At 35.2% G+C, this 17,396-nt stretch overlaps 1 protein-coding gene across 3 annotated transcripts in view; it reads left to right on the forward strand.

Annotated features, from left to right (window-relative positions):
- The window catches only part of ZNF385D (zinc finger protein 385D), a 1,020,336-nt gene that overhangs the window by 629,613 nt on the left and 373,327 nt on the right, over window positions 1–17,396 (forward strand). Inside the window, exon 1 of one of the 3 annotated variants that reach the window (XM_052000993.1) lies at window positions 16,411–16,791. The exons of the other annotated variants lie outside the window; for them this stretch is intronic. Coding sequence (XP_051856953.1) covers window positions 16,770–16,791 — 22 coding nt within the window. The 5' untranslated portion in view covers window positions 16,411–16,769. Of the gene's footprint in view, window positions 1–16,410; window positions 16,792–17,396 lie in introns of those variants that run through there. 3 annotated transcript variants of the gene reach the window in all.

A 17,396-nucleotide genomic window follows, 5' to 3' on the forward strand; every position in this document is an offset into this window, starting at 1 on the left:
CTCTAAAACTTCCTTGTGATATAAGAAGAATAACAAGATTTAAACCCCAATCTCTTATTTTAAATTAGAATTCTTTCTATTACAGAAATCTGACTATTTAATTTTATATATATTTCCTCTATGAAAGTATATATATACATATATATATAAATGTAGACATGTATGCATGTATAGAGCATACATAAGAATATGAAACAGATACATAAGTATCTTCAAATATGTGTATATACATATAAACATGTATGCATTTCTGTAAACAAACATATGTGTACAATATACATATAGACATGTCCATATACATCTACATATGTGTGTATGTGTATCATAAGTAGTCAAATCAGAATAATTAGTGAATGAGTATTGTGGTTAGGATAACTGCTGTTATCCTTCTTCTGCTTCTTACATAGTTGTCCAGTGATGATTAAAGCTATCAAATCCGTTTGTTTATTGTTCAGTCAATGTTTATTAAGTATCTAATATGTGGTAGGAATTGTACTAAGCACTGAGTATATTTTTAAAAAGTCAAAAGACAATTCCAACCCTTGAAATGTTCACAATCTAATAAGAGGGACAACAAGCTATTAAATGTATACCAGAAAGTTATATATGGGACAAATAGAAAATAATTAAGAGAGAGGAAGAACTAGAATGAAGAGTGACTTGGAAAGACTTTCTGTAAAAGGAAAGATTTATTTGGAGTTTAAAGGAAGCTAGAGAACTCAGGGCACAGGGATAAGGAGAGAGAATTCAATGCATTGAGGAAAACCAGAGAAAATACTTAGATCTGAGAGATGGAGTGTTTTGTTCCAGCGATAAAAAAAAGTCAGTATTCCTGATTTGGTGAGGAGTACAAAAACTAGAAAATCAATAGTGGGGTCAGTTACAAAGCAATTTGAATGCCAATCAGAAATTTTTATTTTTGATTCTGGGGATGATGGAGAGCCACCGGAGTTCTCTGATTATAAAGGTGACCTTAGTCAGACCTTCACTTTAGGGAAATCATTTTGGTAGCTGAAAAAATATATTACAGTGGGGAGAGACTAGAGGTATGTAAACCAACCAGCCCATTATTGCAGTAGTACAGGCATAAGACGCCGTACCAGAATTATACCTCTGGGAGTTCCAGAGAAGACTGGGTGGCAAATTGGAGAGAACTTGAAAAGTTAAAATTAACAAATCATTTCAACAGATTGGATATGAAGGATAAAACATAATGAGAAATTAAGGATTGTACTTAGATTATAAACCTGGGAAATTAAGAAGGTGATGGTTCCTTAAGTGATTTAGGGTAAAAGATGATATGAGTTTGGGATATGTTAAGTTTAAAATATCTACTGGGCATCCAATTTAAGATGTCTAAAAGGCCATTGGAAATGTAAGAATTGAGATCAACAGAGAGGTTATAGTAGAATAGGTACATCAGCATGGAGATGGTAGTTAAATCTATAGCAGCTGATTTTAGACTAGTGCCTAGGAATCTATTTCTTAGTCAAGGTAGAGTCTCATTCCTTGCAAAATCAGTACAAACTCACTTATCTGGTCCCCACTGACTCAAATAGTTACCTCCAATTTTCCAAATGGTTAGTAATTTGGGGATGAAATAGGATCTGGAATTAAGGCTAGAAGTGAGCTGACAGAATCTTAAATAGAGGACAATGTATTTTGGGGAGGCAAATTGAGTTATAAAAATGCATCTGGGATCATCGAAGACAGTATTGGGCAAGACAACTACTGAGTCATTAAACAATGATAAATTTATGATCTGATAACTAGACATTTGACCTTTATTCCCATATATACTTAGTCCAATGACAGGTGTTCAACAGAATGTCTGTCACATTGTAAGCATTTAAAAATACATGTTGACTTGCCTAGTCTTAAAATGTACCTATGGCACCTCTAGCCCTAAATGAATTGAGCAGGCAGCCTTTGGAAACATCATCTATCAAGAGACTTCAAATATTTTGTTGGACTGGAGAACACATTGATGTGACTTGACAATTTCTTTTAGAGGTATTTTATACAAAGTAAAAACCCAATATTTCCATTTGAAGAATTTTCAAAAAATATATATCTTGTGTGTGGAAAAGTTAGGTAGGAATATTTGAATTATACACTACATTTATTTGGAGCTTAAACATCTTTTGCATAGAAGAATCCATCATTTTCTGAGTTTGCCAGATAAGTTTTTATTTTTAGCTTTAAAAATTAAAATATTACTATTAAGAGAAAAAAGCCTACATTAAAATAAAAACATTAAATTCAAGAAAAGTAGTATATATTTAAAAATATTCAACATTTTTGCTTTTATACCCTAGAAAATATTGGGCTATTTTATGATACTATTTCTGTTCTATGTTCTATCATTTAGCTTCTACTTTTTTTTTTTTTTTTTTTTGCCCTTCATTTCAACAAGTTGATTGGCTGAATCATCAAATTCTTATGGCGTAGAAGGGTCAAAGAACTATTCATTGGAGTTCCCATATATATTTTACATAGGTTGAACATGATTCCCTGTTTCTCTTGTTTATTTATTCTTCATGTACAACTAGATGGTAATCAGGCAATTTTCATTTCAGCTTTTGTTGTTCAGTTTTTTCAATTGCTTTTGATTTTTCCTAGCTACCTTTCATTTCAGCTAGCATGCCTTTTCTTCTTCTCCCCCATTTAATGATATTTATTTTTTTCCCAATTACATGTAAAGTTTTCAACATACACTTTTATAAGACTGTGAGTTCCATTTTTAAAATTCCTCCCTGTCCTCCCTTCTTTCCAGATGGCAAGAAATCTGTTATAGGTTATCCATGTACAATCATATTGAACATATCTCCACATTAGTCATGTTGTGAAAGAATTAGAACAAAAGGGAAAAACCATGAGAATAAAAAAAAGTGAAAATGGAACGCTTTTATCTGTATACAGACTGCATAGTTCTTTCTCGGGATTTGAAAACATTATTCATCATGAGTCCTTTGGAATTACATGAGATCACCATATTGCTGAGGGGAGCTAAGGCTATCAAAGTTGATCACCACACACTGCTGCTATTAGTGTGTAAAAGGTACTCCTGTTTCTGCTCACTTTGTTCAGCATCATTTCATATAAGTCTTTCCAGTTGTTTTTTTCCCTTAAATCTGCCTGCTCATCATTTCTTATAGCACAATAGTATTCCATTACATTCATATACCACAATTTGTTCATCTGATTCTGTAACTGATAGTGTAACACAATTTCCAATTGTGTCACTACAAAAAGGGTTACTATAAATATTTTTGCACATGTGGGTCCTTTTCCATTTTTATGATCTCTTTGGGATATAGATGTAGTAGTGGTATTGTTCGATCAAAGGATATGTATAGTTATATAGCCCTTTGTTCATAGTTTCAAATTACTCTCCAGAATAGTGGATCAGTTTACAACTCTACCAACAATGCATTAGTGTTCCAATTTTTGCCACATTTTAAAAATATTTATCATTTTCCTTATGTCTCATATTAGCAAATCTGATAGATATGAGGTGATACTTTATAATAATTTTAATTTGCATTTCTCTAATTACTGATTTAGATTTTTCATATGACTGTATTGGATTTCATATGATTATAGATAATTTCTTCATTGGAAAATTGTTCATATCCTTTGATCATTTATCAATTGGGAAATGACTTAATTCTAATATATTCTAATTGACTCAGAAATAATTTTGATTTAGAAACCAGGCCTTTATTAAAACACCGGAAGTAAAAACATGCTTTCCATCTATTGCCCTAATCTTAATTGCATTGGCTTTGTTTGTTAAAAACCTTTTTCAATTTAATATAATTAAAATTATCCATTTATATTTCATAATCTTCTCTAACTCTTGTTTGGTTATAAATTCTTCCCTTCTCGAAAGATCTGACACACAAAATAGTGTTTGCTCTTCCAATTTACTCATGGCATCACCCTTTGTGTCTAAATTAGGTACGTTATTTTAGTGATAGTGCAAGATGTTGGTCTTTGTATAAGTTAGATGCCTTTTCTTTATTGCAGGCACATGTTAACCTAGGAGTAGCTAGCTGGCACAGTGAGAAGAGTTCTAGGCCTGAAATCAAGTAATACTTCCTGAGTTCAAAGATAGTCTTAGACCTTTACTATCTGGGTGACACTGAGCAAGTCAGTTAACCTTGTATGCCTTGGTGACCTCATCTTTAAAATGAGCTGTAGAAGGAAATGGCAAACCACTTTGCCAATAAAATAAAATAAAATTTGTCTTGGCCAATAAAATTCCCAATTTGGTCACAAAAAATTGGACATGATTCAACATCAAGAAAAAATGTAAGCAATCATTTATTTAGGGAATTTACCATTTTATAAGAAATAAAAAGGCAAGAGGTTAGAGGGATTCAAAATGAGAGTTATAGGTAGATGGGGATTAGGGAAGCCTCCCAGGGAATCTAATGTAAACATTAGCTTTGAGTAGAATTTCATCTTTGTCACATTTGGGGAAGGGGATTTTTGATAGGACAAAGAAAAATGTTAGAAATCAAAGGGAATACTTGAGTAGCTAAACCAATTTGGTTGGGACCAAAAATATAAGAAGAAAAGTAAGAGATAAGTTAGAAAAAGAAACTTGAAGAAAAGCAGTATTTTAGATTGATAGAAAGGAAGCATCATAATTAGGAAAACTTGAATTCAACTTCCTCTGGCATCTATTGGTTTTGTGATTCTTGGTGCATCCATTTGACCTCCTAGTATTTCAGGAAATCAAATATTACCTAAAGCAATTGCTTAATAAAGTTTGCTATAAATTTCAAGGAAGTGCTAATTTGCTTTGGTGGGGGGAGGAGACAGTAATTTATTAAATGACTACTATATGCCAGGAACCATACTAAGTGATTTACAGATATTATCTCCTTTGATTATCTAAAATTGTATCATTGATTGATAAGGAAAATTCTCTACACTGCTAAAATCACAAGTCTAGTATCAATAATTAAATACACAGATAGATAAAAGAAAGGATGGATGAATATACAAAAATTAGGTGGGTAAACAAATGAACAAATGAATAAGTGAATAAATTAATAAATAAATGGATAGATACATGAATAAATAAGTAGGAGCCATATTGTGAAATTGTACTGAGATTAGAGGTATAGAATTTATTCATTGTTTCTCTGCAGAGTTATGAAAATTTGGTGAACAGGACAGTGACTTGATCAGACACTCAAAAGCTTATTGATGGCAGGATAGATTAAAAGAAGAATTAGAAATTGTAGGTGAGTTGACTTGTTTGTAGAACTTAAAGTTATTCAATCAAGAATGGAGAAGAAATTGGGGAAGTGAGCAAATACTGTAAAAGGTAGCTTCTTTTTTAAAAACCACTTTTAAAGTTTTGAGTTTCAAATTCTATCTCCCCTTTCCCTGATATGGTAAGTAATCAATTATAAGTTATACATGTGCAATTATGTAAAACATTTTCATATTTCTCATTTTGTACAAGAAGACTCAAATAAAAGAAAATGAAAAATAGCAATCAATCTTTAGTCTGTATTCAATCAATGTCAGTTCTTTTTCTGGAAGCAGATAGTATACTTCGTCATTAGTCCTTTGGGATTGTTTTAGATCATGATATAGCTGAAACTTGCTGTCATTCAGAGTTCTTCATTGAATAACATTGTTGTTATAGAATTCATAATATTATCCTGGTTCTATTCATTTCACTATGTATCAGTTCATGTAAGTTTCCTAATTTGGCCCTAATTTCCAAGTTTTCTGATATCATCCTGCTTGTCATTTTTCATAGTTCAATATATTCTGTTACAATCATATACCATAGCTTGTTTAATCATTCCCCAATTAATGGGTATCCCTTTGATTTCTATTTCTTAACCACTACAAAAAAGAGCTTCTAAAAATATTTTTGTACAAATAGGCTATTTTCCCTTTTTTGAATGGCATCAGTGGTATTGCTGGATCAAATATTTACAGCCTGTTGAACATAGTTCCAAAGTGGTCTTCAGAATGATTCGATCAGTTCACAAGTCCACCAACAGAATATTATTGTCACGGTTTTCCTACATACCCTCAAATATTTTTTTTTTCTTTTCTTTTCTTTTCTTTTCTTTTCTTTTCTTTTCTTTTCTTTTCTTTTCTTTTCTTTTCTTTTCTTTTCTTTTCTTTTCTTTTCTTTTCTTTTCTTTTCTCTCTCTCTCTCTCTCTCTCTCTCTCTCTCTCTCTCTCTCTCTCTTTTGGTCAGATTAGCCTCTCTGATAGATATGGCATGGTACCTCAGAGTAGTTTTAATTTCATTTCTCTAATCAATAGATTTAGAAGTTTTTTTTTTAATATGACTGTAGATAGCTCTGATTTCTTTGTCTGAAAGCTGCTTTTTCATATCCTTTGACTATCAATTGATGAATGACTTGTACTTTTTAATTTGACTCCATTCTTTATATATTTTAGAAATAAGGCCTTTATCAAAGATACTTATTACAAAATCCCCCTCCTATCCCATGCCTCTTCTGTTTCCTTCTAACTTTGATTGCATTAGTTTTGTTTGTGCAAAACTTTTAAATTATTATTGTACCTGTTTTGAATTCATCTAGGTATGCAGTGTAGATGTTGATGTATATCTAATTTATGCCATACCGTTTTCCAGTTTTCCTGGCAGTCAAATCCTGTAAGATTTTGTTAAAAAAGATTGGATTCTTTGGGCTTTCTATATGCTAAATTAATCAAATTATCTCATATAATGTAATTTGTACCTAATCTATTCTAATGATCTGCCATTAATTATTTCTTAGCCTCGGTTTCTTTGATAATTACTTTTTCATAATACAGTTTGAGATCTGGTATGGCTAGATCACCTTCTTTCACATTTTTTCCATTGATTCCCTTGATATCCTTGAGCTGTTGTTCTTCAAGGTGAATTTTGGTTTTAATTTTTTACAATTCTATAAAATTATTTTTGATAGCTTAATTGATATGGCACTGAATAGCTTAATTTAGGTAGAACCATCATTTTTATTATATTGGCTTGGCTTACCCATGAGGAATTATTTTTTTCCCCAGTTCTTTAGATCTGACTTTATTTGTGTTCCTGGGTTGGTCTTTCCAGATAGACTTCCAAGTATTTTATATTGTCTACAATTACTTTAAATGAAATTTCTCTTTCAATCTTTTGCTGCTGGTCTTTTTTGGTAATATATAGAAATGCTACTGATTTTTTTTTTGAGTACAATAATTTATGCAATTATTTCCAAAATGTGAAAAAATAACTTTGGAACATTTAAAAACTTGCATCAATGAAAACCTAAATATTTCTCTAGAAGATTGATGATGAGTCAAATTTCCCATTTCTTGGAGGCTAGAATGAAGCATGCGTGTTCAGATAAAACCAATGTGTGAATTTCTTTTCCTTAACTATTACTTTTTTTTTTTTTTTTTAGTGTTTGAGTTGGGTTTTATTTATTTATTTTATTTTTTTAATTATAGCCTTTTCTTTTCAAAATATGTATGTGGATAATTTTTGGCATTCACCGCTACAAAATCCTGTGTTCTAATTTTTTCCCTCCCTCCTACTCTCCCAGGTGGCAAGTGGATCCAATGTGTATGAAATGTGCAATTACTCTACACATGTTTTGTGAGTTTATTTTGTATCCAACAACCTTTCTAGAGTTGTTAATAATTTCAAGTAGTTTTTTAGTTGCTTCTCTAGGATTTTCTAAACATAATATGATATCATCTGCAAAAAAAGAAAAGGTAATACTTTTGTTTCCTCATTTGACTATTTTAATTATTTCAATTTATTATTGCTTTCTCAACATTTGTAGCACCAGGCTTATAGCTTATCCCTCTTAAAAATCATGCTCAAAAATGGTTTTAGATAAATATTGCTTATTATTTTATGATAAGTTCCATTGTTCTTATGCTCTCTACTGTTTTAATAGGAATGGGGACTATATTTTTCTAATAGCTTTTCTAATATTGAACCAATCCTGAATTCCTGATATAAATCCTGCTTGGTCATAATATATGATCCTTGTGATATATTGCTATAATTAAACTGGTCCACAATTTTCTTTCTCTGTTTAGGCTTTTTCTGGTTTGGGCATCAGCACCATACTTGTGTTGTAAAAGGTTGTTCTTCTCTTATTTTCCCAAATATATATAGTATATTGATTTGGGATCATATAGTATTGGGATTAACTATTTTTTAAATGTTTGGTAGAATTCACTGTTGAGTCCATCTGGTCTTGGGGACTTTTTCTTAGAAGTTCATAGCATGTTCAATTTCTTTTTTTTCTAAGATTGTATTATTTAAATATCTTGTTTACGTTTTTATTTTTGTATATATTCATCCATCACTTTTATATTGTCAAATTTTGTGTCATATATTTGGGCAAAATAGCTCTTAATAATTGTCTTAATTTTCTCTTCATTGGTGGTGAATTGAATTTGGGAAGTGAGGAGGAATAGAGTCAAAAATAACAGGTTTTGAGCCAGGGTGAGTAGAAAAATTGTGATGTCATTAGGAGAATTTTGTCTGATCTCATCAATCATAAGTTTGACAATTTAGACACTGTCCCAAGTAAGTAGCTCAATTGGACTGAAATTAAAATCTTTGGGCATAATATAAATGTACACTATAGGAAAAATTCTGTTAATTGTTTCTAGAGTCATTCCCATCAACAAAATACAAATTAGATGAGTATGAATTCCGGTTCTTTTTTTTTTTTCCTTCCACCTAGTTGCCTTTTTAACTTAATGCAGTTTATATTTGCCTAAAGGTTCATTGAAAAGTACTCACAGACTGGACAATTATTTTAATTGATTGTTGATTTATCTTCCTTTTGTTCTCTAAAACCATATTAAATCACTTTGACCTCCTAAAATCCTAGAAACCTTTGCTCAATTCAATTCATTTCAATTCAGTTCTACTGAAACTAGTGTGAGTTAGGCAATGGGAAATGCTGACTTTCTCTTGAATTGAAAATCCATACACTAAACATAACTGGTAGTTCCTTTCACGGTGTACACAGCATCAGTATTCATGAAGAGGAAACAGAGGAAAATATGACCTTTCATCTGAAATACATAATCTGTGTTTAGATTTTAAAGTAGTACCTTCGGTTAGAAACCAATCATGTGACTTCTCCCTCTACAATAAATAGACTTAGGCTTTTTACCTATTTGTAATCTCAATTATGAAATTCTGGGGTTACCTCCCAATTAGCATCCCAGAGGTACAGCTATCAAACTGATAAAGTTTGCCTGCCTAAAGGCTCTTTCAATGTTAAAGGTGAGTCTTTGTTTATCTCTTGAAAATTCTTTTATAGGAGGCTGTGGTAGCCATTTCCAATATGGAAAGGGCCAGTTGATCAGATAGCAGCAAAACTAATGAAAAGCCTCATGGAAGTGACAGCAAGATTAATTAAGTTCCTCTGGCTGTATTCACGTGTGGCTGTGCAGAGTTCCTTTGGGTACCACTGCAGTTAAATGGTATTCATGGTGACAAATACTGTAGATTTCCAGAACTGACACTTTTGAGTCAAGGGTAAAAAACACATTTGGTGGTTTTTATCCAGTAGAAAAGAATCAGGGATCATGTCCCTTAGGATAATTTTTTATGATCAGAATGAAATTGAGATAAAATAAAAAAAATATGCAAAATGAGAGGATTTCCTGGTAAACCTATATGCATTTGTTTTAAGTTCATTGGGAATTTTTGAATATATGTCTATATGTATGTGTGCGTTTATACATACATGTATCCACAGTACTATACATATATATGTTGGTATGTGTATACATGTATACATATATATTTCCATGTGCTGGACTTGATCCAAGACATATAATCATATACATTCAAAAACAGCCAATTACTTTTTTAAATCCTTCCTCTATGTGGCGAGCACTGCTATGGCCACAGCATATTTAAAAATGAAATGTCTGTGACCTCAAACATTCAAAATTTACTAGACCTTTACTCCATTTATCTTGAGGAGTTACTATTCTTCAAGGCAAAAGAAGAAATCCAATGTAATGTTCTTTTCTTCCATTTTGTTTTCAAGTACATTTTTTCCCTTTTTGAATTCTGAAATAGCTGCCCAAGAACCATAAATGAAATTTATCTTAAGAAAAATTGGAAACCTCTGAAGTGTATGAGATCTTTCAACCAGCTACACAAGATCTATTAACCTATGTTATTGCATTTCCAAGTGTCTTTGGTGGCATATTATTACATTTCAGCCCCCGGATAGGCTTTGAAGTTCATTTGTTAGCTCATCCATTCATTCAGCAAATATTTCTTTTGTCACCTACAAAATAAAAGCGCAGTTCATTAGTCTGGCATTTAAGGGTTTAGACAACTAGGCAGTCAGAGTGGATAGAACACTGAACTTAGAGTCAGGAAGACCTGAGTTTGAATCCTGTCTTGTAAACTTGCAAGTTCTTTGACTTGGGGCCATTCAATAAACCTGACTCAGGCTCAGTTTCTCTATCTGTAAAATAAGGATAATAATAGCATTTTATGCCATTACTGTTACAGTTATTGTAAGAGGGTTATTGTAAGACTACAGTGAGATAATCTTTGAAAAGTGCTTTGCAAACATAAAATTTAATATATAATGTCTAATAATTATTATTACTACCGCCACTACTATGATTGGAATTGCCTATGTGGCAATTTCCAGTTTCCAGAACTTACCCACTGCATTCAAATTTATCCTCATGTTTTCCTCTATGTTATCATTTCATTTAAGCCAAACTGGTCTTCTTATAATTTCCTAAATACTGACAGTCAATAAACATTTATTAAGCACATCTTATTGGTCAAACACTGTCTTTCCCGTTTCATCCTGTGAGGAATGCCTTTATCTCTGTTTATTAACTTCTACTCTTCCTTCAAGGTAGAGCTCAATATTGTCCTTTTCTATTAGCCCCAGCAATAGAAGAGTCACTTCAAGCCTCGTGCTCTTTCCATTGTGTCATCTAGCTGAAAAGGACTACTACAGTCAGCCTCTCCAGCTCCCCTTATTTTAATGATCAGGAAACTAGGGCCCAGAGAATTAATATAATTACATTCCATCTCTTGTATCTTGGCTTCAACAAGGCTCTGTCTTATACTTGGATCCAGTGCAGTGGTGGAGCCCAGAGGCAAGGGTCAGAATACTGTTGCTTAACCTCTGGGTTATTGAAGCAACAAAGAGCCACTGGTCTTATTGGACTAGGGGAATAACATGATCACCCACTCTTAAATGTTTTGTTTGCATTTTAGTGCTTATAGCTTGTCTCTTCAACTTCATTGGCAGCTCCTTGAGTCAAAGAAGTTTTCTCATAGTTTGCTGGATCCTTGGATGCCATAGTTTCTTACTTCTAATAGATACTCAGTGAATGTTTACTGAAGAAGGTGATATTGATTGAAATGATGATTAATAGTCCTGCACAGTATGCAATCATATTAAAAAATAGAGCAGCATATTGGCCCAGCCATTGAAGAGGCTGTTCCTTTGAAAAGAAAATATAATGAAAAAACTAAATAGCTAGAAATATCAAACATCATAGTCCAAATTATATACAGAGTGCTGAGAGTACCAAAATTACTGAGGAGTAGCATTGGTTTGGGACAAGAGGGTAGTAGAATCTACTCTTGGGATTTGAGAATTAATTGTGAAATTTTCATTGTGTAGCATTTTGAATTTATAAACTGGCAAACACAGTAAATTAGGGTCGAATGATTGCTGTGTTGTTGTTGTTTAAGACTTAAGAAAATGATTAAGGAAATCTTCAGAATGTATGTAGAACTTTTAACTGTGGTCTATACCCATTTCCCTCTCAGTTGTCAAACATTTTCCAGCATACTCTGGTTGGGGATCACAGACTTAAAGCTAAGCAATCTCCGAACTCATCTAGTTCAAAACCCCTTATTTTGCAGAGAAACAAACTGAAGGAGAGAAAGATTAAGGAATTTTTTGAAGGTCACACAAGTAGATAATACCATAGGAGAAATCTGAACCCAGATCCTCCAAAAACAATGTGCAGTTTCAGGAAACACTTCAAAAAGGAAATTAATGTTCATTTTCTCCACTTAAAGAGAAATAAGAAACACCAGCAAGAATGTTCAACTTATGATAACCTCATCTGTTTGCTGTCACCAACACCAGTTACCATTGAGATAGATGAAAATAATACCATTCTAGAGAGATGATTCAGAAAAGAAAGGGTCAGACATCTTGAACTATGACCTGGCCTCCCCAGTTGTCAATATTTCCAGGGTCAGAAGGTTCAATGTCCCAATGAAGTGGATGAATGGGTCCAATTGTGCAAATCGATTTACAGAACAAAACAGTATTAGAAAAAAATCAAAGATCTAGAGATAGAGACCTAGCAAATAAGGTCATATTGTATTATTGAATGCCCTTGGAGGCAGGGAAATCTCATAGGAGAGCTTTCAGGAATGTCACCATTAGTAATTTTCTTGTAGACAATTAATTTCTTGAAATATGGTCATAGAGGTCTCAGGTGTTAAGTCTCTCTGGAATAGGGACAAAAAAAAAACATTTATCTTGTGATTACATCTACATTACCAAAACATCTAAACATTATGGTCCCCAAAAAAATCAAATGTAAAATTTGGGATGGGATATATCTTGGATTTCTTATGTCTAGGACAAATTCAGTGGCAGAGGATTGAGAAGGATCAAGATATCCTACTAGAAGAAGGGATAGTCAGTATAGCTTCTAACCCCATTACATGGAAAATTATCCCTGATATTCTAACCCTTAGGATTAATCAGGAGGACACAACTCTGGGAAAAGTGGCGGTAGGAGAGGGGCACCTTGGAGAGGGGATCCTAGGGATAATGGTATGGACCTAAATGAAGGAGGGGGGATAGTCATTTAATATAGAGTAGGCGGTCCAGTAAGTATCACTGAAGGTAGCTGTCATGCAATATAAAGAATCCAGGACCTGGAGTTAGAAATAACTATGTTCAAACACTGAAATACAACTTTGGCCAGTCCCTTAGTCTCTGTTACCTCATTTTCCTCAGATATAAAATGGAAGTAACAATGACACCTATAACTCAGTGTTCTTGTGAGGACAAATAAAGTAATATTTGCTAAGCACTTATTAGCACAGTGCTGGCACATAATAGGCTCTATCCAAGCACTTACTCTCTGTTCTTAGAAAAATCTTACCCGAGACCAATAGCCCAGGGAAATAAATCCTTCATGTTTTGCCCCAGTTACAGCTCTGATGTTATCATACTTATGAAAGATATAGGGAAACTGTCAAAGTCTCTCTGAGGAACTTTGGAATTGATTGTGAGACTGGCACTGGATCAGAGTGCCCATATCAAAGAAGATGTCATACTCAATGAGTGAAGCAGAATTGTTATAACTCAAAAGGAAGAGGAGATGCCCAAATTTAGAGACATCTCACTCCAAATGTTCATATGGACTATTTGTACCCAATCTGTGATAGAATCTTCTAAACTCCTATTGTCTGATTGGCCCACAATCACACACACTATACCTTGACTGTGGTCAACATAGTGATATCATTTAGTCCTTCATTGAGAATGAATAACAATAACCAATTAACTTGTGAAAGAATCATTGGATTGATTTCTTATTTCACTTCCAAGTTCACTTTTTAAGCAACTTACATTTCTGATGCTATATGGTTCAGAGTAGGCACATAACAAGTTCATATTGTTTGCATAATTGATATCTATCAAAAATAGTCTTTATTATACATACATCATGGACTTGCTCTAAAGTGAAAGGGAATCAATGAACACCAAAATATTTCCCTAAATAATACTATGATGTTTAACATTCCCATTTTCAAAGGGAAATATGGATATAGACATGCATATATATATTCTTTTATTTCATTTTATTCTTAAATCACCATGTTTCTAAAAATATGACTAACAAATGTAAAAAAAAAAAAAGTGAAATTCAGGAAATTCAAGTTAATTTCTTGAGGTCCAAAGAGAAATAAATCTTGACTTTCAGTTCTCCAACTTCAAATCAGTTGCTGAATCATCTCTATATAGGAACTGGATATTAATATGCTTTTAAAATTAAAGTATCAATAGAATACCTTGTTCATTACAATAGAGACAGAAATTTGATGGTTATGATAGATAAAGAGAAGGCTGTTGTTCAGGTTTTTAGGAAACAGAACCGTGGGAGACGACATAATACAAACAGTAAACACCCTAGAATTGTAACTATTATATTGTCATTTGGAAGCTAGTAGAAGATTCCTGAGAGGCCAAATCATAGAGCTTCATTTATTTTACAGATTAAAAAGCAAAATAAAACAAGCATCTAAGATCCAGTATAAGTTATATGGGCAAAGCTAAACCTGTTTGAAATTACAGAAGCAGAATCGGAACTCAAATCCAATTTTCTTTCAGTCCTCATTATTGTTCAGTCCAAAATGACTCTTTGCCATTCCTTTTAGAATTTCCCTGGCAAAAATATTGGTTTGCCATTTCCTTCTCAAGCTCATTTTACAGATGAGAAAACTGAGGCAAATGGATTAAATGACTTGCCCAGGATCTCACAACTAGTAAATGTCAGAGACCACATTTGAACTCAGGTCTTTCTGATTCCCAGTCAGGGCTATATCACCATACCATCCACTATGTTGTGCTATTTTCCTCATCTCAAAGGGCCTAGGTTTGGATCCCAAATGCCTACTTACTTTACCACTCTAGGTTTCAGTTTCCCTATTAGTAAAATAAGGCAGTTCTTGAAGATCCCTTCCTGACCTATGGACTGACCTGACCTAATAGTATTGATTTATTTGAAATACTAAACATCTAAGTTTTCACCTGAGAGTTATGGAAATATTTATTTCCCAGATAGCCTTACATTTGGAATGCTTAGATAATTTGCCTTTCTACACATTGATTTCCTATGTAATTCTATTTATTTTATTTTATACATTTAAAATCATTGTACTGGGAAGGTGTTCATAGACTTTATTAGACTTCCAGAGGCGACTGTGACTTAACCCATATTAAGATTTCCTAATGTAAATAATAATCTATCAATGCTGTGTTCAGGAAATCCTACTATCCTTTCCTCTGATGGATTTGTTGTTGCTGCTGGAGTAAGGAGAGCAGTGATTCCCTCTAAGAAAGTTCAGATCTGCAATATAAGAGGATCAGGGTATTGCATATGGGCTCCTACAGATCAAGTGCCCGGGTCACCCTGTTTTTTGAGAGTCCGAAGCAGGTGCTGAATCTGGGTCTTCCTTTCTGCAAGGCTGAATCTTTAGCTGAGATTCCAGGCTCTCTCTCTTGCTTTGGATGGTCCAAATTACAGATCCGGATTCCTGGATTAGGGGACGCTTTAGGATCTTCTCTTTCTCTTTTGTATTCTTCCAATTTAACGGAATGGGCTGTCATCTGTGGGGTAGAGAGGGCAAACTTTTTTCCTCTGGAGAGAGTATCCCATACCCAGCCAAAAGCTTGCAGGCAGTTCCCCTTTAAGGGTGAGAAGGCGCTTCAGTCTCCGTGCCCCTCCTCCTTCACCCCGACTGCCTGGAAGAGGAGCACCGATTGGGAATAATCATTATTGCCAATCAGAAATTGGGGAAGTTTTTATTGATGGATGGTTTTATTTTAACACACACACACACACACACACACTTAATTGTGTTTTTTCCTCTGTGAGTTTAAAGCACAAAAAAATAGCCACCCACGAGGATGTTTGTTAGCTGTCTAACGCACCTCGGCCCCCCCCCCCTATCCCCCCTTAGATTTGCCAGGTAATTTAGAGGCGAAAACCTCAATTACCCTGTCAGTAGTTTTTTACTAATCTGCTTCCACACCAGGGAGGATGTGTGTGTGTGTGTGTGTGTGTGTGTGTGTGTGTGTGTGTGTGTGTGGTGTGCGTGTGTGTAGAGAAGCACTTTAAATGCATATTCGCTAAGTGGTACACTTAATAAATCAGCATGTCTAATAAGGCTGCTGATTGTAGAAAAAGTGTTAATTCCCAGCTTTGTTCCCTCCCCTCCGCAACACACACACACACACACACGCACTCACACCTACACACCTACACACACACACACACACACACACACACGCCTCCCCACCTCCCCTCAAGAATATCCAGATTCCTTCCCTCCCCGAATTCCCCTGCTCTTCCCTTTCTCTTCCCCCCCCTACTCTCCCCATCCCCTCTTCTCCCTTCCTCTCTTCTCAACTCCCCACTCTCGCTCTCAGCTACTCCACCCAGTTCAGCAGACCCTTGTCCTCCACTCTCCGTGCGCTAAAATCCCCGTTGAAAAATCCTAATCCTAACAAGCTAAAAAGAGTGCGAACGCGCCGTTTAGTCCAGGCGGGGTGTCGGAACCCCTGGAGGAGAGGCTGTTCTGGGCGATGGGAGGAAGAGGGGGGGAGATCTGTTTGTAGTACTCCGAGTCCTGATGTCACAGGCTGAGCAAGGACATAACAAGGAGGAGTCAGATTACAGTAAGAATGGGCAGTGCAGCAGAAAGCTCCGAGTAAATGCGAAATCAGACGGGGCTCGTGGCCGGGAGAAGGAGGCGGTCTGCAAAGCCCGGCACCCCGACTGCTCCCGCACGCCCGCGGAGCCGCCAGCTCGCCCGCTCGCTCCCGCCGTCCCTATGCCATGCCGGGGGGACTGCCAGCTCCCGTAGCATGAAGCAGCCCCGCTCTCGGTGCCAGGCAGCCCGGCGCAGGGGGAGCTGATGCCGAGGACGCAGCGGTGGGATCCCAGCTGTATGATTAATGAGAAACATAATGTATTTTGGTAAGTGTGAACCCCCGATGATGTCATACCGGCTGGGGCTCACCTCTGATCGGCGGAGGCAAGTCTTCGGAAGGCTTTAGCGGCCAGGGAGAAGGCAGCCGGCCAGCCATCTATCCAGCCATCCATCCTTCCATCCTTCCATCCATCATCTATCTATCTATCTATCTATCTATCTATCTATCTATCTATCTATCTAGTATCTATCTGTGTCTACCTGTCAGTCTATTTTTAGTATTATTATTTCTATAGCAAGCACTTCCAATTGGCAAGGGTTAAATGGGTGGGGGGCGAGCGCGCTGAAGCAGCGCTCGCCTTTTGCTGGGCAGTGAATGAGCCGGCGCTGAGCTTGAATGCTTAAAAAAAAAAATCGAGAACTGAGTGGTGGGCTATACTGAAGCCCCCCGATCTCCCTCCATCAAGTTGCGCTGTAGTCTTTGGCAGAAATTGAAATGGCCTTGAATCATGGAAAGTTGCCGGCAAACTTAATGGGATATAGAGGGGAGGGAAAAAAGTTCCCGTCTTATTTAAGATCCAGGAGGTCTGGTCAATAGTAACGTTTCATTAAACATTTGCTTTGGTGGATCCCGAGGCTGGAAGGGGGAGGG

This window comes from Antechinus flavipes, chromosome 5, assembly GCF_016432865.1.
Source record: "Antechinus flavipes isolate AdamAnt ecotype Samford, QLD, Australia chromosome 5, AdamAnt_v2, whole genome shotgun sequence".
Lineage (NCBI taxonomy): Eukaryota > Metazoa > Chordata > Mammalia > Dasyuromorphia > Dasyuridae > Antechinus > Antechinus flavipes.